Here is a 27,078-nt window from a genome sequence, read left to right on the forward strand (position 1 = left end):
CTTCACAAGTGTGTGTGAGTGTGTGTGTAGGTGTTGCAGGGTCTGTCTTGCCAGGGTTCCTGCTGTGTCCCACCCACTGTGGCTCTAATTGGATCCTTATTACCAGGCCAGCCTCCATCCCAGGAATGATGGATTCATACCACGCAGAATTCCATTAATCATTCCTTATTCACAGTCCACTCCGAGAAGAGGGCAAATTCATTTCTTGGCGTGCCGAGCGGCCACTATAATGAATATTCATGAAAGGAAATTTGGGGTCAGGCCTAATAAGGGAGGTAATTTGTAATTTGCGCTGTTCCCACTCGGGTCTTGTTCGGCAGGTTAACCTATAGAACGTAGAGAACAGACAGCAGCAGCACCGACACACTGGAACCCACACTTAAACACGCTGTATTTTTACTCCGAACCTGCCAGAAGGAGTCGTGTAGATATTCAGTCTCAGTTTTTTAGCCTAATATTTACAATATTATGAGGAGTTTATGCTGATGACAAGCCAACAATGCATTAGCAGCGGTGTGCCTTCTGTGGCTTTGCACCGAAGCTTTATTTGTTCCTCCGAAAAAACGTCACAAACATGAGCTAAAATTGCTGACGTGTCCAAAAAAAGGTTTGGTCTGACCTGGTGAGGATGCAAGGCCATGCTAACCAAACAGAAGATTTTCAATCCAGCAATAAAAAAAATTCATAAACTATTCAGCCAAGATTACTACTAGTGCTGCTGGAGCCCTACAGCTGGAGTAAAACAAAGAGTGAAAAATGGCCTTAATTTTTGCAAAATGGCGGGTCCTCTCTGCCCAACCAAATAAGCCCCGTAGACTGTTGAACACTTTGAGAGAAAATCCCTTTTAAATAAAACAGCTGCTTTAAGAGGAAAAATAACAAGCTCCTTCGCTCTGCTTTCACATCCCAGCACTCCACCCCCAAAAGCATTTTTTACTACTCCTTCTGAAATTATGCCCACCTGGCATCACTTAAAGTCACTTAATTAATAATTTATCAATACATTTGAAGTGATTAAAATTCATGACCAGAAAGTGTTTTTAAAATAGTGCCCTTGTACCCTCAGGGTGTCCAATCAGTGCACTGCATTCGTTAGATCAGGAAGGAATAATTAATTGTACCTGAATGTTTAGTGGGGTCAGGCAGTGGGGGCAGGATGCCTACGGTCGTGTGTGTGTGTGTGTCTGTGTGTGTGTGTGTGTTTGTGCATTGAAATGGGGGGGGGGGGGGGGGGGGTGTTGGTCGCAAGCAGTCGCTGACTTTGGACCACAACACCTTTGCATGGAGATGGATTCAGTTTGCAGACATCCAGAGTCACTTTATTCCACATGCATTTGTTCTGTTTACACTACACACACACACACACACACACACACTCCTCCTTGCAGCATCCCATCATTTTCTCTGCCACCCTGTCATCACCTTCTTGTCGTCACTGCCCTTCCTCTTTGTCTCCATCATCAACCTCTGATAGAACGGTGAACAACCATTAAGTAACCATGATTTAGACTTGATGTCAAAGACCTGTCACTCATACTGACACACACACACACACACACACACACACACACACACACACACACACACACACACACACACACACACACACACACACACGCAGACAGGCCTGATGTGATTAACAGCCAGGATGCTTTCTACTGGATCAGCCCAGAGGTTAGCACATTCACAGGGAGACACATACCACTGTACAAGTGCACATGTGCATAAAAAAAAGCATATTTACACTGCACACACACACTTACACAGATCTGAACAGCAGATTTATTACTTTAAAATCTGGAGACACTGATGCTTTATTTGAGTAGTTAAATTTGTGCAGTTTTATGCACATTTTCATTTCAGAGGCAAATATTACTGTACTTTGCACTTCACCACATTTACCTTAACGACGCATTTAATTAGCAACTTTTACACGCAGAATATATCAACATCTTAAAATATAAGATGCCATTACAGTAAATCAGTCAAGCAACCCTAATTTGCATTGCTCTTTTCATAACGTTTTAGTCTACTTAAAGTGGTAATAATTGAGCAAAATGGTACAACAACGCAGCACTAAACACCGAAATAAAAATACCGATGAAAGGGTTTTGAAAAATATATACCCAGTAGTGTGTATTTCATCTTATAGCACCACCTTCTTGACCTGTAAGTTTAAAATGCTGCTTACAGGTTAATGCATCAATAATTTAGCACTCAGGAGGGCATCACTCTGCATAATGAATACGTTCACTTCTGATAGTTGAATATATTGTGCCGCTGATATTTCCAAGATCTTACCTGTCATTGTGTATTTTTACATTTGCTTTTTCTTAAGACAAGGATGTGCACAATTTCAGGACCACTAACCTGCTTTCGGAGACGTTTCAACTTAAGCCACGTTGAGCTGAACATTGGGGCGACCAGACGAGGGCAGAGGGGCGACAGAAAAGCGCCTCTGCAAAAAAAGAAAAGACAAGCGCTACTGAAGATCTAAATAAGGCGCACGGTGTGTCTTGCTGTGGAGGTGAGCAGACCGGTCTGTGTTTCTCCGTCCTCTCATGTATAATACATCTCTCTCTGTTTCACCCCAAGGTTCAGAAGCCCAGGGCCCCAGAGACCAACACAGTCTTTTAAAGATATGTGCTCACTTAATCACTGAAGAAAAGGGCCCCTAGAGCTAGCCTAATATTATAATTAATTAATTCAACCAAAAAGGGGTATTAAATTTCCTCCCTCTCAGGATATCAGCTGAATACATTGACCTTTGTGGAAATCGCCCTCTAATTCGAATCAGGTTTTCAAGCCGTTTACAGACTAAACTTGTTTCTTTTTCTTCTTTTCCCATCTTTTGCTTCTCTTTGTCTGTAGGAGTTTGCGCAAGAAGCTTCATGTGCTGGAGTGAAGCTCGTGTGAGTGTAACTTTGTCCATATTGTGCCTCCATTTTGTGTCTTCCCAGATTCGCGTTGTGCGTGTGTGTATGTGTGTGTGTGTGGCTGTGTGAGTAAAAAGAAGTGCATGTGAGTGTGAGTGATCCCTAGTTTTATCTCCCTGCTGTAACACAGAAAAGAACAGAAACTTTTCTTATTACCGGAGAGAGTGGTAGAATAGCAGGCAGCTAAGTCTCTGTCTATCTCCGTCTCTCTCTCAGCGGTGTAGCTGACTCCCCAGTGTACTCCGGGTCTTCAGTAACTCTGACTGAAGTTCAGAAGGGTTAGGTAGTATACTCAGGAGGAAGGGGGGAGACAAGAGGAGGAAGAGGAGGGGGGGTTAAGTAGGATTGGAACAGTGGCAGTTTTAAAACAGAACTTTAAATCTCCACCTACGGAAGAGAGAGGGAGGACAATGGCGTCATGTGGCGTGCCGTTATCTTCAGGTCTCTGAAAGGCAGGAGACGGGAGGATGAGAATAAAAAGAAGCTTGAAGAAGGGCATACATGTGATAAAAGCTGTAGGCTGTATAATCTGCGCTGCTTTTCAGGGAGGTATGGAAAAAAAAAAGTCAAATCTTTGCAACCTTCAGATTGTAAGTTCACGGAAACAGCCTCACAACAACGCCAAAGGGAAGAGGATTTGCGAGATGGATGGATGAATGGATGAGTGGATGGGTTGGCAGATAGAGAAACAAACACAGCAAAAAGAACAAATAGATCTTAGGAGCTTAGGATAGAATGAATCCTGCGTGTCAGACCATTAGCTACGTCGTCATGAGTGTTTTTTTGGTCGTCAAGGGCAATATTGTTGTCCATCATTTGAGATCCCGCTCAAGACAAATTAGGAGTCTGAAAAGCTGCGATGAAGATATGTTGGAGGAGTTATCACTTTCATGGTCGCTCCATCAACTGCTGGGGAAAAGGATGGAGTGGTTAACCTTCAAAATGTGTCAAATTCTGTGTCAGACACATTATTTATCTTAATAATGATAAGCTTAATTTAGCAGCTCTTCAATCAACCCACAAAACTGAAAGATGTTAAAATATTTGTGTTCCGCCTTTGATCATTCAAACAGGCGAACAACAGTTTGCCTATTATGTTCCCGAGCAGCCTTCTGCTGGAATTTAGAGATGACACCATGTCTTAATTTTACAAAGGTTGCACCAGATGTTCTTTCTGTCAGTGGATGACATTCACTGCAATTCCAAACAACATATTCATTTTCAGCGCCGAGGAGTGTCAGTCAGGCCCTGTTTGCTTTCTGCTTTGCCTGAACTGAGCTGTGGACCACTCACTCCCCCTACTGGTCATGGAAGAGAGGAAAAAAAAAACACTCTTTTATATCATCTAGGGAGAAATTACTGTAAGAACCCACGATACATGGACTTCATTTTGGTAAAAAATTGAATTTCATCAATAAAGAAGCAATGCTGAGCTGAATTCTAATTCATTTTTTATGATGTTCTGAGGAGAAAAAAGTTTTCATGGTTTCACAAAATGTCCTTTTGTTTCCAAAAGACCCAAAAGTCAGACTCACCTGCTTCTTCGTGGATTGGTTTTTATACTTTAAGCTGAACTTGCTACAACGGATTCACATGCAGTCAATGACTCTCGGCTCACATGTATGCACACACACGAACCGCCATTACCACAGCCATATACTCATACTCTGCAGGGTGCATAAAGCAAATCTTCATACTAGTTACTCTTCATCCGCTGCAGTCTGAGCAAAAAGTTTGAAAGAATGACAAAGAACCTCAGCCCACCTCCCCCCCCAACCACCCAGTCCTCACCTCTCCTGCAGCTTCACCTCCACACACATGAAAAGACTGATCCGTCCATGCCACTGTTAATAGCGGGGACATTATTCATCTCTCCAGCCAATTTGAGCTCCTTTTCTTTCAGGAATAGAGGCACGAGGGGTTGAGAGGAGTCAGCGAAGAGTATTAAATATGTAGAGGAAGATGGACAAAGGAGTGGCAGAATAAAGAAGGGCAGGAGAAGTGGGAATGAAGAAGGACGGGAGGTGCGTGGCGACAGTTAGTTAGGGAGCGAGGGTGTGTGGAGAAGAGAGGGGATGGATGGTGGCTTTGTCTGTTTGATGGTGGCTTGTAAGCTCTCAGTTTTCACCGTTCAGACGGAGGCCGCCAGGAATCCATGAAAAGACACATTTTCTGTGTGCGACCAAAAATGGAGAAATAAGTAGACATCAGAGTTTCAGAGGTGCCCCACAAAGTTTAGGACAAACTGCAGTGGGATTGAATTATGGACCTCGAATCAATGTTGTGTCATCGTGCCATCTTCATTAGAGGCGTTTTGATAGTGGGCCATCACGTCCTACAGTGGTGTCTATGCCTACAAAAGCGATAAAAAGTGTCTCCAATCTCCATCCACGTGTTAAAAGCCAGTATTTTTGGTGTGAGCTGCAGTCTGCCTGTCAGGTCGAGAATGTACGGTGAGTGGCCCGGGCAGGGGAGATCATAAAGAAGACTGTGATTGAGGGTATCTTAATGGAGGAGGACGGATCAATAAGTAATATCAGCAGGTTTTAATTCCAGGCAACACACATAAACCTTTACCAACTTCACAATGTCACTCAGTGTTCATAAAAGTTTTCTCCACACCGCCTTGGACAAAAAGACATAAATCCATCAAAAAGTCGTCTCAGTTTTATAGCCCTCCCTCCCTCCTGTCTTCCTTCCCTCCTCTCACACCCCCCGCCTCCCTCTCATCTCCATTTTGATGTCTGTCTATTAGCAGAGGGTGAGGCCTTTCCTGCTCTCCCATCCAGGGGCTAAATTAGCTCAATCAGCCCCCTTTCACCTCTCTTCCGCGGGCTTCAAGCTGAGTGACACACTGCTCCCCTGGGATGTAGGGTGGACTTGTACGCACACACCGAGCCCGGCAGCCAGAAGAAAACTATGGAGAAAGGAAGGGAAGGAGGGGAGTGAGAAGTTGGGGTGAGGAGAAGAAAAGATGAAAAGGAGGACTGAATGAAGCTTCATTTTGCCCCAGTCCAATAGACTCAAACTCTGAATGGAGCTTCTTGTTCATCGCTTGTTGAACATGTTAAAGCAAAAAAAAAAATCTCAGCGATTATTTCACTTTTCCCCCTCTTCCTCATCTCTCTGTGGGGTAGGGTGATGCTCAAGGTGCTCTGCCAAACCCACTTCAGCGAAGGCCCGTCCATCGGAAAGAAAGAGGTGATGAGTATTTCTCATTGCGTCTCGCCCCCAGCACACTATGCCAGGGCTAAACTCTGCATTCCCGTGCCAACATCTCTTAAATTGCACCTTCATGTTTGATTTGTCTCGACCCTTCGCCCCTCTCCCTCTCACTAAACAGCAAGTATCTGTGGAAGTGCAAGGCAGGCATTTCTGCTGTGGTAATAGCAGTGGGTGTATGTGTGCTGGGGGAGGAGGGGTAGATGGGCGAAAAGGTGGTGATCGGAGTGAGCCATAAGATCTACTCTTTGCAGCTCTACAGGGATTTATTAGACCGGGAAGTACATTAGCATCATAAAGACCCAGGAGAATGGGCCTGTGGATGGGCTGCAGACACCATCACCACACTTTAACATGCTCTGCGGCATCACTGAGGGTGTGTGCGCGTGTGTATGTGTGTGTATAAGGAATAAGATTACCCCGATTTAACTTAAGAAAGGCTGTTAAACGGTTTATGGATCATCCTGTAGCAGCCCCGGACAAATCCATCACGAGATGATGGAAAGAGATGCAAAAGAGGAGAAAAGAGGCCAACAAAAGGAGGAGGAAAGTGAAATATGAAGGCCGCCACCTCAGAGAGCAGATTTCATTTGTCGAAACCTTTCATATTTAGGATGTGTTCTGCTTTACCTGAATGATTTTTTTTTCTTTTTTATGCTTTAGAAGGACAAAACAATGCAATCAATATTACCAATAGTTGCTGTGCTAAAATCGTGCTGCGCAACACTAAAATCTGCTTGCCTTTTGTGAACAAGCAAAAAGTAGATCGGCTACTTAAGTAGTATCTTAAAAAGGTTAAATGCACAGCAGCTCTGGCCTGTCTGTGATGGCTATGCCAGTAATATCACAGAAGAGAGTTGAAGGAGATGCTGGGATACATTTCTGTAATGTAGATCTCTGGTGCTCCCTGGTGGACACACAGTGTCATTTAGTGAGATTCTCTGAACTGTGCTCCATCTATTGCCACAAAAATAATGAACGCTGACATTTATGCATGGAAGATATCATTCACTATATTGTTATATACAAAGAAATGCTTTAAAAAGTTTGTCACTTACTCTATAACTAAAATAGCCACATTCATTTGGCTAATCATTCCAGTTTTATTTGTACTTGGCTGAGCTACTCACCATAATGTAGCAAGCTTTTCTACCATTTAGGAGGCATGAAGTTGCAAACATTTAAAATTATGACTTGAACTAAATTTTAAATATATATGTAATGGTAAAAGACAGACACATTTTTGCAAGACATATGAATAGTGGTTTGACTAATAATTCGTGCCTTATATGGTTGTAGAAATTAATTTGAAATGATCCAAATCAATTAATAACCCAATGAGCTTTATTTTTTTTTTTAAAAACTGAAATTACACCTACTCTTTCATTAAGAATAAACAATCTGTAAATATACAATTATTAGTCAAAAGTATAACTAATAAACACAAGATGACTTTTGCTTTATAGAAGTTTTCACATCTTACTGATGTAAGTTGCAAATTGAACCGTGATTGGATGATTAAAAATCTCCGCGATGTCAGATGTCAAGTAAGCCTACAATAGACAAAACATGTTTTAAAGTAGATGGGTACTTTGATCTTGTGGAGACCAATTTTTGTCCTTAAATGGAAAATGAGAGCCCATAATGTGGTTGTATAAATGTTTTTGAAACGTACACACAATCATCTGCCACTCACAGATTTCTCAGTTCATATCAGTTTACAAAAGCAACACCAACAAAACACAAAGAAAACACTAAAAGCCAATAAATGGATTCTGGTAAAACATTTTATATCCTCAGTAAAATCAGAACCACTTTTCCCTGTGTGGTTTGCTCTGCAGAGCGCCCTCTAGTGGAAGAACAGAGGAGGCCTGAGAAGCTCTTTGGAGTGTTGGCTGGGTGACAGTAAAAACTGTGGCTGACAGAGAAAAAGGCACAACTCTTGACAACGACAAGTGCAAAGTCAGTGGTACAACACCTGGACAATCACAAATCCCTGGCTCAGAGTTTATGTGAAGTCAGTCGTCTTCCAGTCTCCATGGAAACCAAAGTCAGGGAAGAAAGGAGGCAGGCAGGGTTTAAAAAAAAAAAAAAAAAAAAAGATACTTCAGTCTGACCAGAGCCACTGGTTAAACCTTACATTCATTAAATGACAAATTTGATTTCAGTCAAATCATAGAATCGATGTTTGGCTCCAACAGAGTTACAACAGAAAGAAAAATAAAATCCCAATCATATAAAAATGACATCATAAATGTACAGAATCTTTTAATCTCTCTAAAATCAGCTGAAATCTGGAAGTTCAGAAGTGGTTTCCTGCTCCTTCTCCGGTGAAACAACAATGGCTTATAAATGCCTTCATAGTGTACTTCCTGAAAATGGCTCTGAAAAGAAAGGGTAGTTTTGGAATATAATTGAAACAGAACTAAAACAACAAATACAAACAGAAACATTTAAGTGGCTTTGTGGCATAAAACATCGGAAACAAATCTTATTCCTTAATTCTTCCATGTACAAAGTCAAAACAATAATATAGTTTCCAGTGCTTTTGGAGATAAAATAAACAACAAACCAAATAATGAAGAAAACAAACACTTCTTTTTAATCAAAAAAATCACCATCTTCTACCTTCATCAGCTCTGATCATAGGCTATATCAAATCAAAGCCAAGTCTCAGGTCTACCAGAGCGGAGATACAGCGCAGGTCCAACACAACCTGCTCCAACCGTCACTGTGACGAAAGGAGTGAAGAATTAAATTCAGGTGACGGCTGGAACACCAGACCGGAGCTTTACCTCTGCGCCTGGTAGCTTCACTCGACTTATGAGCAAAGAGGCTGAAGCTGTTAACGTGCTGATTTGAAAACAGCCTCAAGACAAACTGCACTTTATGTACATGTGTGAGGGCTACAATGTGTAATGAGTGTTCAGTGCGTGTCTGTTTATGAACGGAGTGTGAATGCATGCAAGTGTTTTCTAATGCTGTGCTCTTACCGTGAAAGCTACGGCTGCTGTTAGCCAGAGCATCGTGTGTCTTTCTTTCGTCCAGTATCAAACCCTGTCATCCTTTCTTTCCTTCACCTCTAGTACAAACCCTTTAATGTCACTTAGTGTGAGAACAAATTAACTGTCTATTTCCCGGACTAACAAAGGTATGGTTGATAGAGAAGCAAACTCTAAAGCATTTACAGGCGTAACTGAACGTAATATTGAATCTAGACCCATGACCTCCAACCTATAAAGACATGCCTTTGAAGAGGAGCAGAGCTGCAAAACTCAAAAGGCACACACAGATAGGGGCTACAGCCCTGACAGAGTTCAGGTTAACATCTGCTTCTATTTAAAAACGATCCTGCTTGTGTATTCTGTTACAGTACCTGAGTATTTTGACACCTCACAGAATTGGATGGCACGCTGATTTTTGAAGAACATCCAAGGGTTTTTTTTCCTTCCTGCCCTCTCTTCAAAGTCAACAGAATTTACAGTGAAGATTGTGACGGTGTCAGATTTTCAAAGTGTAGATAATGATGGACGACACTGTGTGTGCATGCGAATGTGCATTTAGTCCATTTCAGCTAGAAGTAAATGCAATACTATAAATGCAAAGGGCTTTTTTTTGGATTATCTGGCTCCTACAATAAATAGGCCACGCTCTGAGCTTTTAAATGTCTCCTAAGATGTGGACGTCAAAAGAATACACTTTAGCTTAGCAGACTGACACGGGTCTTTGTGAAACAGATATTGCTTTAGGAAAAAGCAAACTGTGGATAACAGGCTGAGGAAGAGAACAATGTGACTGGACTGCATCCCTTCGAGATAAATTATGCATGCAGACCCATAAAGCTATTTCCATTTTATTCACTATCATTCATTCAATCATTTATGGTTACTAAAAGAGGTTGATGTAAGGGGCAAATAACTTGTCCTCTATCGAGTGAGACAATGCGCTCGGTTGTCCTTGTATCTGATAACGTCAATCTAATTAACTGCTGGTTTTGTCCCTTGTTCAATTATGATTCCAGACCACCTTTATGGAAACAAGGCCACGTGTGCTATATAAGCCCTGACCTGGCAGTGTCGGTATACACCTTGGACTGTCTGCAGGGAAAGTTTCAAGCCGCTCAGTTTAACTCTCATGCAACTGTGTGCACAAATGTTTACAGCAAGTTCTGTGTGAGTGCTGGGGACCTTCTTCTGTTTGTGCCATTAAGGGAAGGTAATTGTACCACAAATGAGCGTCTCTTTGTGCTGTTTCTCAAAACCATGTGTATTCTGTGTATGTCGAACGCTCGGTGAGTGACGCCATGTCTGGTGGATGATTCCTCTCCATGTATGTGCTGTACATATATTGTGTCCTACCAGTGTACGGTCGCATTTTTATGCTGTTTTGCATTCAGTGTTGCATTATTACTGCAACCTCATGCATTTGAGGGAGTGTATGTGTGTGCACGTGTCTACAATATGTCTCCGTCCTCTATGCTGAAGCTGGATCTGCGACTGGAGTCAACAGAGGCTTCGGGGGACATTGCAGAGAGCAGTGGGTCTCCTCCTCCCATAGGGGACAAAGCCTCATCCATCAAGAAGCTCAGCTCGCTTCTCCTCCCCTGAACATCCAGTCCGCCCAGGTCACCCAGCCCCGACATGTTGTCTGAGAATCCGGGTATCCCATCGCACAAGTCCAGCGACTGGGTAAAGTCAAAGGGCTGGGAGCTGCCCACTGCTGGGTATTGGATGGGCTGCTGGGGCTGGAGGTGTTGTGGAGCCATTGGGAGCTGCCGGGGTTGTAGCTGGGCCTGGCCCTGAGGGTGGAGGTGGGTTGGGGGGAGATAGTGGTGGTGCTGCTGGGCCTGGGGCTGAGCCTGGTTATGGTGTAGGTGCTGGGGCTGGTGGTGGACCTGTGCCTGGGGGTGAGAAAGGTTATCTTCTGGGCTGGTCTCTTGCTTTATGTAAGAAGCCATCATGTCAGTCGGGTTCAGTCCAGAGGGAGAGGTGCTGGGCAGACCGTGCAGACGAGCCTGCATCTCCAACTCCTGTATGCAGTCGGCAGAGAATAACGACATCAGTATCATTCTTCTTGTTCTGTTTCTGCACGTGTTTGTGAGCATGTGTTACCTGAATGCGTAGCAACAACTGTTTGTTGGCCATCTCCATCCTTTTGAAGTTGGTCTCTACCTCTCTGGTCCTCTGTACATCCTTCTGCATGCGTTTTATGTAGTCTACAGACGCCCGCAATATGGTGCCTTTGTTCCAGCGCACATCACTACAAACATATTAAAGTACACACAGGTAATTCAAATACATATTAGCTAGCTAGCATAGCTAGTGTCATACATTTACATGAACAACACGGTGACAGTAAAATCAGCTCACAGGTCATTGGTTTTGGGGATCATGGTGCCCAGCTCTTTGATACGATCATTAATGTTGAACCTCCTCCTCCTTTCAACTAGTGCAGAGGAAAGAAGAGACAAAGAGAATACAGAAAAATGAAAACAATAATACTGTACAAAGGAATCAAAGACATAAAGAAAATAAAAAGAATTTGTGCAAGACACATTGTGGTTGTTGGAAATACAACAGTTATTTTTCAAAATGTATAACATTGGCACAAACAGTGAAATTCTACAGCTGATGAGTTGGCAGTCCAGTGAACAAAGCAAAAGTAAAAATCAGCACATATTGTAAGCATACAATAAAGAGGAAAAAGGGACAAACATTTAAGCACAGACACACACTCACACTCACACACTGTCACAGGCAATTACACTTTGGTGCCTGCACAGCAGAAATTACCAGGTTAACCATCCACCCACTAGTGCACCACGTCAGCTAAATGAGCACAAGGGTGTATAAAACTATTTTTGCACAGGGCAGATTATGGTGTTGGTGTGCATGTGTGTGCCCTGCGTGCAAATCTTCCTAAAGACATTTACACTATTGGAGTGAGAACATAAAAAGAGCTGGCACAAAAAGGACTTACTCAGATTGTGGTTGTCTTTCTTCTGTCTCTCTTTGGCCAGCGCACGGGCTTCTGCGTCTTTGCAATAACAAAAAGTGATTAACTAATGGCTGAGAAAGTGCCTTGTTACATGAGACACAGCTTGTCAGAAGTGTCAAGAAACGCTTTCACATAAATCACAGGGCTGCAGAATAAGCAAATATTTTACAATTACTAGGTGACAAACTCTATGTCTCTTGGTAACATCTTAAAGGTTTGACTGAGTTCAGATGTGTGATAGATAGATACATGTGCCACTTGTTCTCAAAATGTGGCCACAAATGTTCAAAACGTTCGCACCTGACAGTTCTCGCTTGATGGTCAAGTTGGCAGGACAGGAGTTGCTGGTCATAGCAATGGCTGGGCCCTTCATCCCAGGTCCTGTATAAACGTCAAGGTGACTGCTTGACAGGGGGAGCTGGGGAGGAAGCACACATAAAGTCAGATACAAACAACAAATATACACATTTAAAAAACAACAATTTACAGATTAAAGTTACTGTAATCCACTGGGGGGGGGGGGGGGGGGGAATCACCATATTACATCAGTTCAAGATAACTGTGGCTCATAGAGATGCTTTACTTATAAAAGGTAAAACTTAATCCAGTGTATAAACACAATCAGCATTAAAAGTAACGGTGAGTCAAACTCAGGTCAAACTGGTGCAGAAGTACAGCATTTTCCTCTGCTTCCAACACAATCCCTTTACAGCTTAAAACACCTTGGAAAGTGCCTTTATGAAGTCACTGTTCATGTTTAGAGGGTTGTAAAGAGCAGATAGCAGGAGATAATGCAATAATATCACACCTGAGAATGGCTTGCCAAGCACACAGCAATGATTGACTATCATCCTATCCATCTTATCTCCCTTTATGGCTCGATTCTCCAGCTTCTGAACTTATATTCATGAAGTGGTCTCCAAACTTTTGCACTTTAGACGTTGCATAATGACAGCGATTCAGTTTTGCAGGAACTCCTAAAAAGATGTGATTTCCTTTTAAATGTGTAGTGTAGTGATGGACTTTTTATGCAACCGTGTCATGCTCCCTGCAGCAAGGGCAAATATGACGCTGTTAATGAGGCCTGACAGATAAAAGACTCAAAGGAAAAGATATCTTAATCTTCTCGCTACTGTGCGAGCAGTGAGATCAAACACGTTCGCACACATTAATATATACACAGAAGTGTGCAGGTTAAATGTCTGCATGCAAGTCACATGAGCTGGCAAAATTCAAGAAATTCAAATTTCAATTCCAAAGCATAAGCACATTTTCAGTGGGGAGGAAATTATATTAGGAGTAGTGTCGTTTGGAAAAATTTCACACTAATCAGTTCTTCCAATTTGATACACAATGTTGTCAGTGATGCATGTGAACTGTGTGTTCAGTTGTTGAAGTGCGGAATTTTAAATCGGCTTGTGAAGATACAGTAAATCACACTGAACTTTACGGTTACAAGAACATTGTTTTTCAGACACTATTCACAACTCAGCTTTCATTTGTAGTTTGTTTTGTTTGTTTCTAGTATTAAAACAAGTCTGTGCATTACTGTGTAAATCCGCGGAATTAAAACTGATAGAAATGTCTCACATTGTCATTAATATGGGAACACTGATATAAAGCTCACACTTTCTAATAAGCTCAGATTCCCAGTTTGCTCCATGCTTCTGTACTGACCACATCCTGACTGTGACACCCACCTCTGTGCCCAATTCCAATAAGAATCTATTTAATTCAATTTAACAACCAAGCGTGACTGGGACTCAGTGTGGCTCAGTGTAACCGTCCATGTAAGCACACACGCAAAAACACACACATTTAAGAGTCGAACTGTTCACTTGTGCCTGGTATTCAGTGGTGTTCACGTCTCTTACTAAACTTTGGGATTCCAGGAATTCCACGGAGTTTGCTGCTTTAATCCCCATCAGGATTAGCAGATGAGTTTCACTCACTGTTCTGACATTTGGAAGTAAAGCTGGAATTTTTGCAGCACTGTCTGTCACCATATTGATGTGTGCTTTGAGTTTCTCTCCCAGTTCATTCTGAGGCTGATCAATGTGTGCCACTTAATCAATCTGTGTGATAGAAACACAAGCATGTACACATACTTGGGAGTGATTAACCAATCAACAACACAGAGCAGTATCAGATAAAGCTAGAGGGGGCTTTGTGGGGGCTTCCAACAAACACACAGCAGTGGACTAAGGTAGAAAACCACGCATTGTGTCTGAGGCTGCAGTAGCTAAGATCCACCAATATTTATACCCCACTTGCATGAAAAAGCCCGAAAAGATGATGAACTTCAACGTGCAAGACTCTGGATTCTCATCCAACAGTAACACTCATCACATGCTAACACAAAAAACAGCCCTAAAAGTGAAAATGTCCGTCCCCTGCCCCTCCACCGCTCCTGCTATGGCTCTTCCTATAATTAGGGACCCGAGGTTGAGAGTTAGAGCTGCAGCTCCATCTGTCTGAGCTGTGGATCAATTCACTAATGTAAAGTCTGAGAACGAAGAGCGACAGAGAAATCTTCCAACTCCGAACCAAAGCTCACATTAAATTCTGATAAACGACAGCACTTCATTGTCTTACCAGTTGAATTTGTTCTCCTTCAATGACTTCCACTATGGCATACGTCTTATTCATCTCCTTCATCCTCTACTCCTTCCCTGACAAGGCCGGGGTGCTTTCTTCTTCTGTCTTGGGCACAAGCAGTACATGCAGCTCACTCTGGCACTGCCGCCCCTGTCCTGGGAGAATGACCTCGGCAGCACCGCTCCTGTCTTTCTTCTACCTTCGCTCGCCACCAAACAGGAGTGAACTTTCCCCTAACTGGACTTTCAGCCTGTTTTCCCCTTGCATAAATTGCCCTCATCCCCCTTTCCCTCCTCCCTTCCTTTACTCCCCCCTCTCCTTCTCCACCTCCCTCTCTCCAAATGTCTTGTAAACAAGTTGAACTCTAACTGCTGGTAGTTTAATTGTTAATTTTCTGAGTTTGTTCCCTGAAACACAAAGCTCTGTACAGTCTTCAACTGACATGTCGTTGGCACGGCTTATAATGAAGTACATCATGGTTTGGGGGTGGAATGTGTAGTGTCTAAGTCAATTATATGTAGTTAAATGTGTGTGTGTGTGTTTGTATCAGGCTACACAAAGACATAACCATGTGTTGGAACATGCAGGAACAAAAAGCAAAGAATAGCTGCACAAACCCCATGACAATACAAAATAACAGTTGCAAAAACTGAGAACACTGAAAATAATTAAGAAGAGAGGCAGAAAGATGAAAACCGTACACAGATTATAAAGTGTGACTATAGGAACTACTAAAAAGCCAAAGTCTGAGTGCTGATGACTTGACATATCCAATCCTATGACTCATTTCTGGTAGACTGGTCCTAAAATAAGCCCTGAAGTGGATACAGGTTTCAGACAACTACAGCCAACAGATAGGTCTAGTGTGGTACTCTAAAGGCGACGTATTCAAGGTGTGCGATCATGTATGATCATAGCTTGCTGCTTTTCAATTCGAGTAGAATTTAAGAATTTATTCTGTGAAAAAAATCTATCATCATACAAACAGTACGAAGAAAAAAGTCTGTTTAAGCATGCATTTGTTGTATTACTGAGTGCTTGAAATATGATCAAAAATGAAATAAATTACACCAAAAGTAATATTTCACTCAAACAGACACAAAAATCATCTCATGCTACCTTTTTTTAGTTGTGCGGATTTTGCCTTAAAGAAAAGATAAGCTACCACAGTGCATGAATGTTTGCTCGGGCCAACTGTATTTTTATAGCCCCAAATCACCACTGAAGAATTTGCCTTGACAAGCCTAACGATCCACTGTAACGGTTTATGGTTTTGTTTTTTACAGAGTTATCATTTATCCTGTGTTTGAAGTTGTTTGGATGAAAAAAAAAATCATTTGTCTTGTCTATTTCTTTGGAGTGGAAAACAGAGATCAATAAAGTTGATAGGTTTTGATTTTGAGTGTATGACTGATTAATGACTAGTAAAGATTTTCCTGACTGTCTGGGATGGTGAACAAATAAAAGAGGACAAATTCACATTCTAAGTAGATATAGTTTTGCTACACTGTGATCCTGAGGTAAAATTAGAAAAAAATAAACTCTTTTCAACATTTTCTTGCACCACCTTTGGTAATAATCTAACCTTCAATGCAACTGAAAAAAAGTGAATTGGATGCAAACTGCATTAGTTTAAAAAAAAAAGACCTTGAAAGTGAAGGATTGCTTATTCGGTTATTGGTGGGTTGCTATGCTTACTGTGTTTGGCATCTGGATAGGGTCAATATATGCTTGAATATCATCATAATTGGACTGCATACTGATGATGTCATCAATAACCTCATCCATCTGAAAAGAAAAACAGCATTACTGAAACAAAACAGCAGTTACTTGAATAACTGTAACAAACTTAAAAACGTATTTTGTCTAACCTTAAGGCAGGGACAGCACATAAATTACATTTGAATGTTTAGCAGATACCACACTGAAAACGCTGTCACTCCTTATACATTTATGAAAGGAACAGCGTGTAAGATTTAGTTGTGAGGTTGCAGATCATGACCAACTCAATTCTTATCCATTTCCAAGCATGTAAGAGGCCCCACAGTACCTGCTACTTCAACATGAAATGCTCTATGTGGAGCCACTGTCTGGCTATTGTAGACACATGGTGGTGCACCATGATGGGCTTCAAGGAAGAGGACCCATTCCCTGATGTGACAGGTGATTTGATGTACACTACTGAAAGCATAATTATAGATACTTTATCCAGTTTCCACTAATATATCCGCCTAAGAAATACACATTCGTCCTGTAAAGCACCAGGAACCTGATGGCCTTTAGGCCTCCATGTAAAATACCCTTCATGGTTTACTCAGGAAAAGACTATAAAAAGGATTTTGTCTCATGAAGGCAAACTTGAAGGTTTACTGTCTCTTAAAGAGACAGAGAGAAGAGTTGGTCAAAGTCTTCAAGGTTCAATGGCCCTTACATTCTGCTGCTACTCTGTCATTTGTTAAGCTGTAATTACTGTTACAAGGTCATTACGAAGCATTTAAATTCCACTGATTGCCCACTTCAGTGATTGTCAGTTAGTCAACACATCCATCCACACACTAACTCGACACAACACATTAACACTAGTGGATTCACAAATGCTGCTGCAGCCTACCGAAGACTAATTAAATCATTATGATGCTTTCATAAAATGTGGAGATAATGTCACTTTGACGGTAATATTTAACCCCCATAATTTTATACAGGGTGTAATTAAGTCGTATTTTGTGGATATTTGTTCAATGTGGTTCTTTTAAGGTGTACTATATAACATGAGCAGAAATCAATGATTATGGGTTTATGTTTATGAAGTTGTCTGCCCACACTTGCTGGCACCTACCTCGTTCTCGTGGCTGGAGCCAATGTTGAGCATGGCCATGGGGCTGTTGGGGGCACTGTTGCCGGACATTAGCTGCTCAGTGCGCATGTGAGGGGAGTGGAGGGGTGGGGGTGCAGATGCTGAACCCCCTGTAGGTCCCATGTTTGTGGGAGGAGAAGGCGGCACCGGCCCTGCTACTGCATGGACCGTCTGGGGAAAGAGATGATGGCAACGAGGGTTAATGAATGATAGAGTGCTGATAGTGTAGATAAATTATTTCTAAACTATGTAGATTGTTTTGGAAACCGGATGAAAACAGAAATACAGGTCACATATACTTGCAGGTGGTCCAATATGTGACAGACAGGCGTAAACAGATAAACAGTACAATTAGAGTTATACCTGTTTGGTGGCATAAGTGGTTGACAGGTATTCTTTCACTTGTTGCCGCCGAGACTGACGGATGTGGTAATCTGTAGGATTCTCAAGGTGCGTTTGTACCTGTATTAGGGACAGAGAGAAAAAGAATGTGATCAGTTCTAACTCCATAAGTAATCTACTCCTTGGGTCAAGCTGTTTTTGATTCTATTCAGAAATTATTGGTCTTGCTGTGTAAAGGCAAAATCTGTAAACCAAATATAAATAAAGCCAGCACAAGTTGCTTTTTGTAACTAACCAACAAATCTTTAAATATATATCACATTCTAATCAGTCAATTTTGAGGCTAGATTTTGCGCTAGTAAAAGACACTCTTGAAGTAATTTAAAGAGATGCAGTTGTAAATGTAAGCAATCAAAAACAGCACATTTTTATGTGAACATATCTGTATTTAGCTGCAAATATTAGATTCTGAAAGTGTAGTCCACTCACAAGATACACACTAACAGATTTAAGTGCTTTGTTCTACATTTGCAAACTACAAGGTGCATTCTACGGAAATCTCTCATGTAGGAAAACAGTCAAAACATTTGAAGGTCTGTCATACAAAGGAATAGAACACTTTTCAAAGCTTATTAGGATCAAGGCAGAGAGAGAGCAGGACCGTTGAGCAATTCATTTGCCAGTGACTCAGTTGCTTTTTGTTTTGTTTTGTTTCTTCCTTGTTGGTGTCCATTTTATTGCATGTGGCCTCTTATCTCCTGTAAATCACTTCATCTTTTTGAACATTTGTGTAAAATTCTGTCATAGCTAGCATATGAATTCTTGAGTCTAAATGTGTCTTGTGAGGTCACGGTGAGCTCCGACAACACAAATCAAATCAGTTCATCCTTGAGTCCAAGTAAGCAGCTCCTGAGATACTGCACTCAGGAGAATGGGATGGATGGACAGACAAACACGTGGACAACCCAAAAACATAATGGCTCTGGCCATGTCTGTCTCCAACACTGAGGCATAAAAAACCCCAAGAATTTAAATGTAATGACAATTATTCCAATCACTGTCATTTAACATATAGAGCTATCGCCAGAATGAATCCATGAAAATTCATATTTTTGGTTTATCAGCTGATTAGCTCAGTAAGGTTTCATATTTAAACACAACACAATGAGTATGTACTACAGATCCCATTATCTCCATGATGGTACCAGGATATAGTAACATTAAGTCAGTAGTAATGCCGAGAGGAGTAAAGTCTCACTAAATCCTCTGGCATGGCTACATAGAGCATTGGGCTGGCCTCATTCCTTCACATCAAAGCTCAGCAGAGAGCAGGCTTGCTCCCCATTACTACAGAGAAAGACTCCACTCCTCCGCCCCTCAGACCCCCCTCTGCTTTATTACCAACAGCAGGATTATGTCAAATGAACTAGAAACTTTTCTGTAAATAGATGTTTCTACTCCTTCCTGCTACTTTGTACATGTGTATGGCTTTTACAACAACTTGATGCTCAAACACAAACTTAAAATATGTCTGATTCTCATAGGCAAGAACAGCAGCTATTCAGCCCTAACCCAAACCATCTGGCCGAGCGCTGTCAGCACAGATGAAGTCCAAAGAAACACACCGCAGGCGGTAAAGGCAGCTCAGTAGGCGTGATAGACAGCTCACCTAATCTACACTAAGAAAGACACTGACAACTCTAAACACACTTCATAAACACCATTCCTCTCACCCACACATATGTGCAAGCACACAGAGTAAACTGTCAGTGCAAGAAGCTGGCCAATACATTAAAAAGCTTAAACACATTGTGCGGATTTACAGTTCAAAATATCACAAAGCAACACACTCACACATATAATGGAGCACTGCACACAACCATACACACAGAACACACACCACCAAAGATAAGGACAAACACAAGCATCTCTGGAATCGGGCAAAATGTCACTTTAGCTTTATCTGTCCCTGTCTGACTCATACTATCTACATCACTTCTGTCTGCGCTATCGCAAAACATGTCAAACCTCTCTTATCTCCCCCCTTCTGTCTCCCTACCTGCTTGCTGCTCCACTGCATTTTTCTCTCTCTGCCTTTTTCCAGCCTGTCTCTGATTTTCCCTGTGTGGCAGTGCTGCTGTGTGAGAGGCCACAGAGCCCACTGAAGTCCTCACCACCTCCACTGCACCCTCCTGTCCTGTCTCCTTCTCAGCAACATGTGATTGGATTAATGAAACTGCTGCAGCCCCCTGTCCTTATTCTTCGTCTTTAACCAACATCTTTTTCTTTCTGCTGCAGATCTCATTAATGGTATCTGTTGCTTGGTGCATTTGCATTTAGACTGGAGGTGACTGAGATTTTAACCCAACTCATGATTTTATTTCCACAGACTGAGCAGTGGCTCAGTCAAAGCCGAGAAAAAGGGGGTTTGTGGAAGGATGCAGGGTTGGGGAATCTGTTCAGTGAATGGATCAAATCACAAATCATTTCCCTGCCAAAAGACTTCTAAAGATTTCCCTCTCAATAAGTCACTTCCAGCTTTGAGATTATGTATCAGTCATGTCAGAAAGCAGAATTACATTAACTTACTTACCTAAAGGAATAATTTAAATAAGTGCTCAGCACATTAACAAAAAAATAAATCACTTTGAAGCAATTTTTCCCAAAACATAAAAAAGCCAAACACTTTCTAGTGTGAGCTTCTCAAGATTAAGAATTAGATGCTTTTCTGTTTTTCTAAAAAATGCAAATGGAATATCTTCAAACAATGAAATAAAGACGGAAACCTAGTATTTTTCACAATTTTCTTGAGACAGCGAAAATAGCACATGGATCAACAATGAAAACCACTGGTGTCGACCTCACTGACCTTAAGAACCTCCACAGGGACCTGCATACTTTGGTAATGCTGTGGGGTGCTAATGGCTGGGGTTGGTGCAGGCGGCCCCGGCATGCGATGCTGCATGTACTGCAGCGTTGCATTCTGCCGCTGTTGTTGCTGCTGCTGTTGCTGCTGCCGCTCACGCTGCTCCTCCTGCTGCAGCTGGTCTCGCATCAGCTGGACACACACATCACAGGAATGCTCATTAACCCTGGCAACAGTTGCTCAAATTTATAGAAGGTCATAACGTGTGGCACATTCAAGAAAGATGCCACCTACTGCTGCTACGATTAGAACAAGTGTAGTGTAGGTCTGAAGGACTTGGCGACAATATCCAATTGTGATTTTTCTGACCAACAGTGGAACTTAAGCTTCAGTTCAATACTATCATATGAAATACAATCAAAAGAGTGCTCGGCATGAATTTGCAAATTCATAGACAGACATGTTGCATGGCATATATTCTAAACTGCAGTCTCTCTGATTTGCTACTTGCACTGTTTCAAAACGTGATTTCAATTTAAAACTGAAGACTTGTTGAGTCCTAGCATAGCATTTAATGTGCTTAATTCCTGTTACATCAAATGTGGTAACGTTGCAGGCTACAGTTTTACAATTACTCAGTTGCGTCATTGTCTTGTGACTTGTCATACGGCTTATATTTATAGTTTCGTTTAGGTGGAAGTAAGAATGTCAATTTTTGTAGAGTTTTTCAAATCTCTTAAGGTTTTTCCAATCACTTTTAGTTTGTCAGTTTTCACTGACTTTACTGAATCTGGGGATGCTTTTTTCTGTTGGACACTTCCAAAATTAGCCCAGGACTCTGATGGGTTACTTTAGGCTTTTCTCTGCCCTTCTGCTTGTTAGCAGAGAGCAACAGATGACTCACAAATCTATTATATCCCCCTGCATGAAAACTATGGGCAGTTAATATATCAAAATGTTGAAGGGCCAAGTAGCAAGGCCAGATTTATCACTGGAAATACTAGCTGCTGAATATAGATGCCCTTCAAATAAATGGCATACCCAAAATGCTGTGACACTGATCGGATCCCTTGCCAATTTCCATTTGATCACACAACACTACAAACATAATGTGCTACCCATAGCTGAGGAAAGTCTTGCATGTACTTTTTTATTGAGAAGAAGAGTGAAGAGTGGAAGGTAGCTGCAATGTACCTGCATGCGCATACTGATGCGGGTGGCCATTGCTGAGGGGCGAGGGGGCAGGGGAGGGCGAGCCGACGTTAATGCACCACAGTCCAGCCCGAGAGGCAGAAGAAGCTGTGGAGGAGAGAATAAGGAGTGAGCATGGCAAAAGAGAGAGATAACAAAAGAGGACGATATAGGCAAAAACGCTAAGAGTAACACTAACAGTAGAAATGCTCTGACTGCTGCGTAAGGTAATCGGCGCCATCTGGGATCAGTGGTAATTTGTGAAGAAGTAGAGTGTCTTTTGAGAATTAATAAAGTGTAAATACTTCCACCTAATCTCTCATTACCTTAATTAAACATTCAAAGTCTAATTGAATGTTTAATTGTTGATGGGCACATTTGTTTTAAGAAGAGGTATGAGAGGAGAGTGAAGTGTGCAATGTTTTGATACACGTTTTGAATATGTTTGCAGAGCTGTGGCTTCATGGTTTGGAGCTAATGTTAGAATAGATTGTGTAAGCTTCGTTTGTGTTTATTTAACATTCAAACTGATTCTCTGCAGCGGTTTGTGGACATTCACTATATATTTGAAGATAACAAGCAGAAAAGGATAAGCTCAGGTCGTGGTAATCACAGATCTTAATTACAAGACTGGACAAGCGTCCTGAAACCAGCAACACATAAACGAGCTACTGAAAGAAAATATTACAAGTAAGGATGCAAGATGATATACATGAACACTGACAGCCAGAAAATGTCTGCCTCGCAAAAAGTTTTCAGTTTTGTTCGCTAAAAATCAGTTTTAGTAGTAGGTCAGTTAACATAGTTTTCGCATTTTGCTCAGTAAATAAGTATACTTGAAAAACACTGATGATGTCATCATCACAGTAAGAGCTGGCATAATAACATGTTAATACCATGACAAGAGTGACTTGATGGTCTCTGCAGCTGGGTGGAAAAAATGTGTGTATAGAATATTATAGGTAATCAGTCAAATGAGTTTTTACAACAGTGCTGTCCCTCCATAATTACAGCATGTCCACATAGGTCAAGCTATGAAATATACACCAGTTTATTATTAGCCCACCAGTGAAGTATGGGGAGGCAAGAACAAACAAATATCTATTTCATTATTTTTGATGGGTTATGGCAGTTACTAGCAGCCCCAGCTGCAGCAAATGTCCTCCTGAATCAATGGCACTTAGTCAATTTTCACAAATTGTGAGGTTGTCTGATTACTACACTGTCTCTGTCTATCAAGGATTAAAGCAACTGTCTCTAAAATCAGGTAGCACCAGTGCATATATTTTTTGATATGTCAACAAAGTAGGCAAAGTCTTACTAATCTAGACATTTATTCATCCATTTATTATCTCTCTCTCTATTATGCTATCGAGTCAATATTAGCTGGATCTAACATTCCATCCTAAAAATCATACATCATGTGACTATTTTCATGTTTAATTTACCATTTGCAGACCTAGGCTTGTTAAAAATACAACATAAATTTCACAGCAACAGCTAACCTGCCATTTCAGTGAATTACTTTAAAATCAAGTGAGGGACAAAAAAGAACCAATGTGTAGACAAATACAGCATCTAAAGCAAAAACGAGCAAGCAAGCAATTTTACACCTTGTGTCAATCTGACGTAATCCATTAAGTTGTGTTACATCTATTTATAAGGTTGAAATAAGGCAGTAATCATCTTTTGTCCCCAATTTATGGTAAACTGAGGAGAACTTCCTCTCTAATAGTGAACAGGTCATGTGGGAGTCATGTGGTCTTGTTGTTCTTGTGTGACCATGTGAGCAGAGACAAGGGGAACACCCATCACCCCTTTACAACATCTCCTCTTCTTTTCTCTCACACATGCAAACATTCAGTGGGGAGTCCCTGCACAGACAGTTCCCCTTCTGCAATGACTTGTGTTCATGTCCTGCAATGACTAAGCTTGACTGAGCTAATTAAGGTGTGAGGAAACCACAGCCAGGTTTCTACTCTATTCAAATGTCTCTGCTCATGGCGATGTGTGGTGGGATGAGACGCAGCACAGCATCAGTCAGAGTCTGATTCCTCCACTCTCTCATCAGAAACACTGTCTGTATATGGTCATAAAGAGAGAAAGACAAAGAGAGAAAGACAGAGAGACAGAGAAAAGCTCATTGTGCATGAGGTACAATAAGAAGGGCAGCTCCTATTGAGAAGGACTGAAGCCGCCTGTTGTCCAAAGTGTACATTTCAGCGCCCGAGGGGGCACACACTGCCCGCTTTGTGCCCATTAGATGGCCCGCATGAAAAACACACACCCATGCAGAGATACACATTGAAACACATTCCAACACAAACTTGTACCAGAACTTGGACTTTGAGGAAGGCTAACTTCACACTGGCAGCTTTGATTTGTAAGCTGAATTAAATACTGCTATAATCTAATACAACTACTGACACTGGTGGAGCAACTGTTGGGAAAAAAAACAAAAACGCTGTCACTATCAAGGTGCTTTCCTACACAGCCAACCAAACAAGTGCCTGCAGACACAGTAGCGGAATGTTGCACGGTGTATTTATAGGGCAATTACATATTAGAGCTCAATCAGCAAGGTAGGAATGCCAGCCAGAGAGGGACGTGCTCTTTGATTTGAGTGTCCATTTGAGGACAGGCCCATATGTTGTAAAGACTGCAAAGCCCTTTGATTCAATGCATTTTGTCTATACAGATTAAAAAACTGTACAGGTTCAAGCAATCAATTCCGGTTGCTTTGAATGTTAAAAGCAACTTTCCTAAATTGCTGAATTATACCTTAAAATGCACACAGACACAAGTTTTAACATTTTTCTATCTTATTTGTCCATACCGCAACATCAATTGGAAAAGGAGTGATAGTCAAAAATCTGAGCATAAAAATGCTCCAGTGTCACTACATTAGCTGTTAAAGAAACACTGATATGTTGCACTTACAATGGCTCAGAAACACAGGTTTAAATCCTTGATGTGTATAAAAAGAGGGTCCAATTTTAGCAGTTTTGCTAGCAAAACAGCTTGTGGTGGCAGATGCAGAAGCTACAGTGTTTACATTTCACTGTCTAACTTTCCAACGCATGTGAACCGTGTATCATACAGTCTTAAACTGTGAGTAATACTATGAGACATAATATATATGTCCTGCAATCCATCCACACACACACACACATATACGCGCGGACAAGATATCACTTCCTGATATCGTATGGTGACACACTGCTACCAGGCAGCATGATCTCCCACACGGGCCTTCCCATTGCCTGACATCCACCGGGGGCATTTGTGACGCAGTAAGAGCACACAGCGACCATTGTGTGTCCAACGCTGTAATGTCACTGCCCCTTCACTTCAAACACTGACAGCCAGTAGGAGGATGCAGAGCGGAGGAAGCCCAGGTCAGAGGCCAACTCTGGACTGTGCCACATATTAGTCACAAACATACATGCCAACAATAAGTAGAGAATACACAGAGAAGATTAGCGCATGTGATATTAAACATGCTGTGTGATGACAGCTTTCCTTCCGTGCAAAGTGTAACATACATTTATACACACAAAGAAGTACAAACATGCGGAGGCAGTGTGGGGCCATGGCACCTGTGCTCTGAGACATGGTGTTAATTTGTGGTGTGGGTATTTTTAGAAGTGGCTGTGCAATGCCAAGGAAGGCTTTTTTGACAGCCAGCAGTTCTATGTGGGATGTGTACATACACAAACACACACACACACACTTAGGTGCCCTCTAACAAAACTGTACGGGTGCATTCACAAGTATGTGGCCACAGCTGCATAATAACATTCAAAGGCCTTTTATAGCCATTTATAAACAAGTGTGGGACTTATATGAAGCAGCTCAGCACAGGTAATGTGTTGGAGAGAAATCCCTCAAGGTCACACAAGTGCTACAACGTCACTAGTCAACACAAACAGAGTTTAGCCTCACCAACACAAACAAACACGTTGGAAATATGGTTCGGTAACTGTTCAGCCGAGCTCATGACCGGATAAAGACATGCAAATCAAAGTCATTCTTGACAGGAAAAATATAATGCAGCTTTTTCTGATGTTTTGACCTTTCTGACACTGCACACTTCATCTGCCTTTCCATCACTGCACAAGAAAATGTCACCACACACAAACACACACCCTTTCTGCATTAAGCTATCTGTCTGCCTGCTCTAATGACTAAAATAACCCTCTGCTCTCTGTTCTCCTTTTCAGGAACACTCTGTTCCCCTGAGCCATGGTGTGTTTTTTTGTTTTGTTTATGTGCATGTGTGTATGTGTCCACATGTATCTTACAGATGTAAAGATAAAAGATAAATGTGCATGTGCATTACTGATCTACAGTGTCAGTCTACTTTTGAATATACTGTCAAAACATGTAAACAGACATGCATCATCAATATTCCTAAACTACTGGCACCACACACACACTAAGTGATGGTACAGTTATGTAACCAAGTTAGCAGTAGAAGCATGGGATCTTTACCCCTTCCCCTCAGGTCTCTCTCACACCAGTCTCTTCTCCGTGGACTTACACACAGACAAACTGGCTGATCATGTTCAACGCTCAGGATTAGTATCCTCTTGGGTCTATTGCTGCTTTAAATATAAAAACCTTCTTGTTGCCATCTCACATCTATATAAAGTCCAACAGATTAGTTACAGCATACAGGGGTTGTGCACACAGACTAGAGTGGCTGAGGTCACTTCAGGATTCTCAAATTAATGACTCTCATCTCTAAGTCATTTAAGTTAAGAGTGTTTGCTGTGTTTATGCAAATTAGCCCAACGGAACAGATGGATTTCTACGGTAGTATTTTCATACACATAAATGCACGCAGACAGACAAATAAGCACATGTGCAATTACCTGTTTAAGAGGAAAAGAGTTCACAAAGAAGTGTATACTCTGCTTATGATGCTGACTACATGTCTGGATGCTGGAGAAAGTCGATGGTCGGGGAAAGTCATGGAGCAAAGAGAGGAAGATGAAGAAATGCGATGAATGAGTGTGGAAACAGAAAGACAAACAAAAACAATAAAAATAAATGAATTAGTGAAAAAA

At 41.6% G+C, this 27,078-nt stretch overlaps 1 protein-coding gene across 4 annotated transcripts in view; it reads right to left on the bottom strand.

Annotated features, from left to right (window-relative positions):
• Positions 1-7,927: 7,927 nt before the first annotated feature.
• Positions 7,928-27,078, bottom strand: part of tfeb (transcription factor EB) — a 30,628-nt gene continuing 11,477 nt past the window's right edge. For 3 of the 4 annotated variants that reach the window (XM_022204723.2, XM_051948445.1, XM_022204725.2), the window contains exons 2-11: positions 22,010-22,114; positions 20,819-21,007; positions 17,971-18,069; positions 17,590-17,778; positions 16,452-16,541; positions 12,456-12,573; positions 12,138-12,194; positions 11,528-11,603; positions 11,270-11,417; positions 7,928-11,187 (exon numbers count right to left, since the gene is read on the bottom strand). In XM_022204723.2, coding sequence (XP_022060415.1) covers positions 10,612-11,187; positions 11,270-11,417; positions 11,528-11,603; positions 12,138-12,194; positions 12,456-12,573; positions 16,452-16,541; positions 17,590-17,778; positions 17,971-18,069; positions 20,819-21,007; positions 22,010-22,039 — 1,572 coding nt within the window. In that variant the 5' untranslated portion in view covers positions 22,040-22,114 and the 3' untranslated portion in view covers positions 7,928-10,611. The remainder of the gene's footprint in view (positions 11,188-11,269; positions 11,418-11,527; positions 11,604-12,137; positions 12,195-12,455; positions 12,574-16,451; positions 16,542-17,589; positions 17,779-17,970; positions 18,070-20,818; positions 21,008-22,009; positions 22,115-27,078) is intronic. The other variant, XM_022204724.2, reaches the window with a different exon arrangement.

Source organism: Acanthochromis polyacanthus, chromosome 5, assembly GCF_021347895.1.
Source record: "Acanthochromis polyacanthus isolate Apoly-LR-REF ecotype Palm Island chromosome 5, KAUST_Apoly_ChrSc, whole genome shotgun sequence".
Classification (NCBI taxonomy): domain Eukaryota; kingdom Metazoa; phylum Chordata; class Actinopteri; family Pomacentridae; genus Acanthochromis; species Acanthochromis polyacanthus.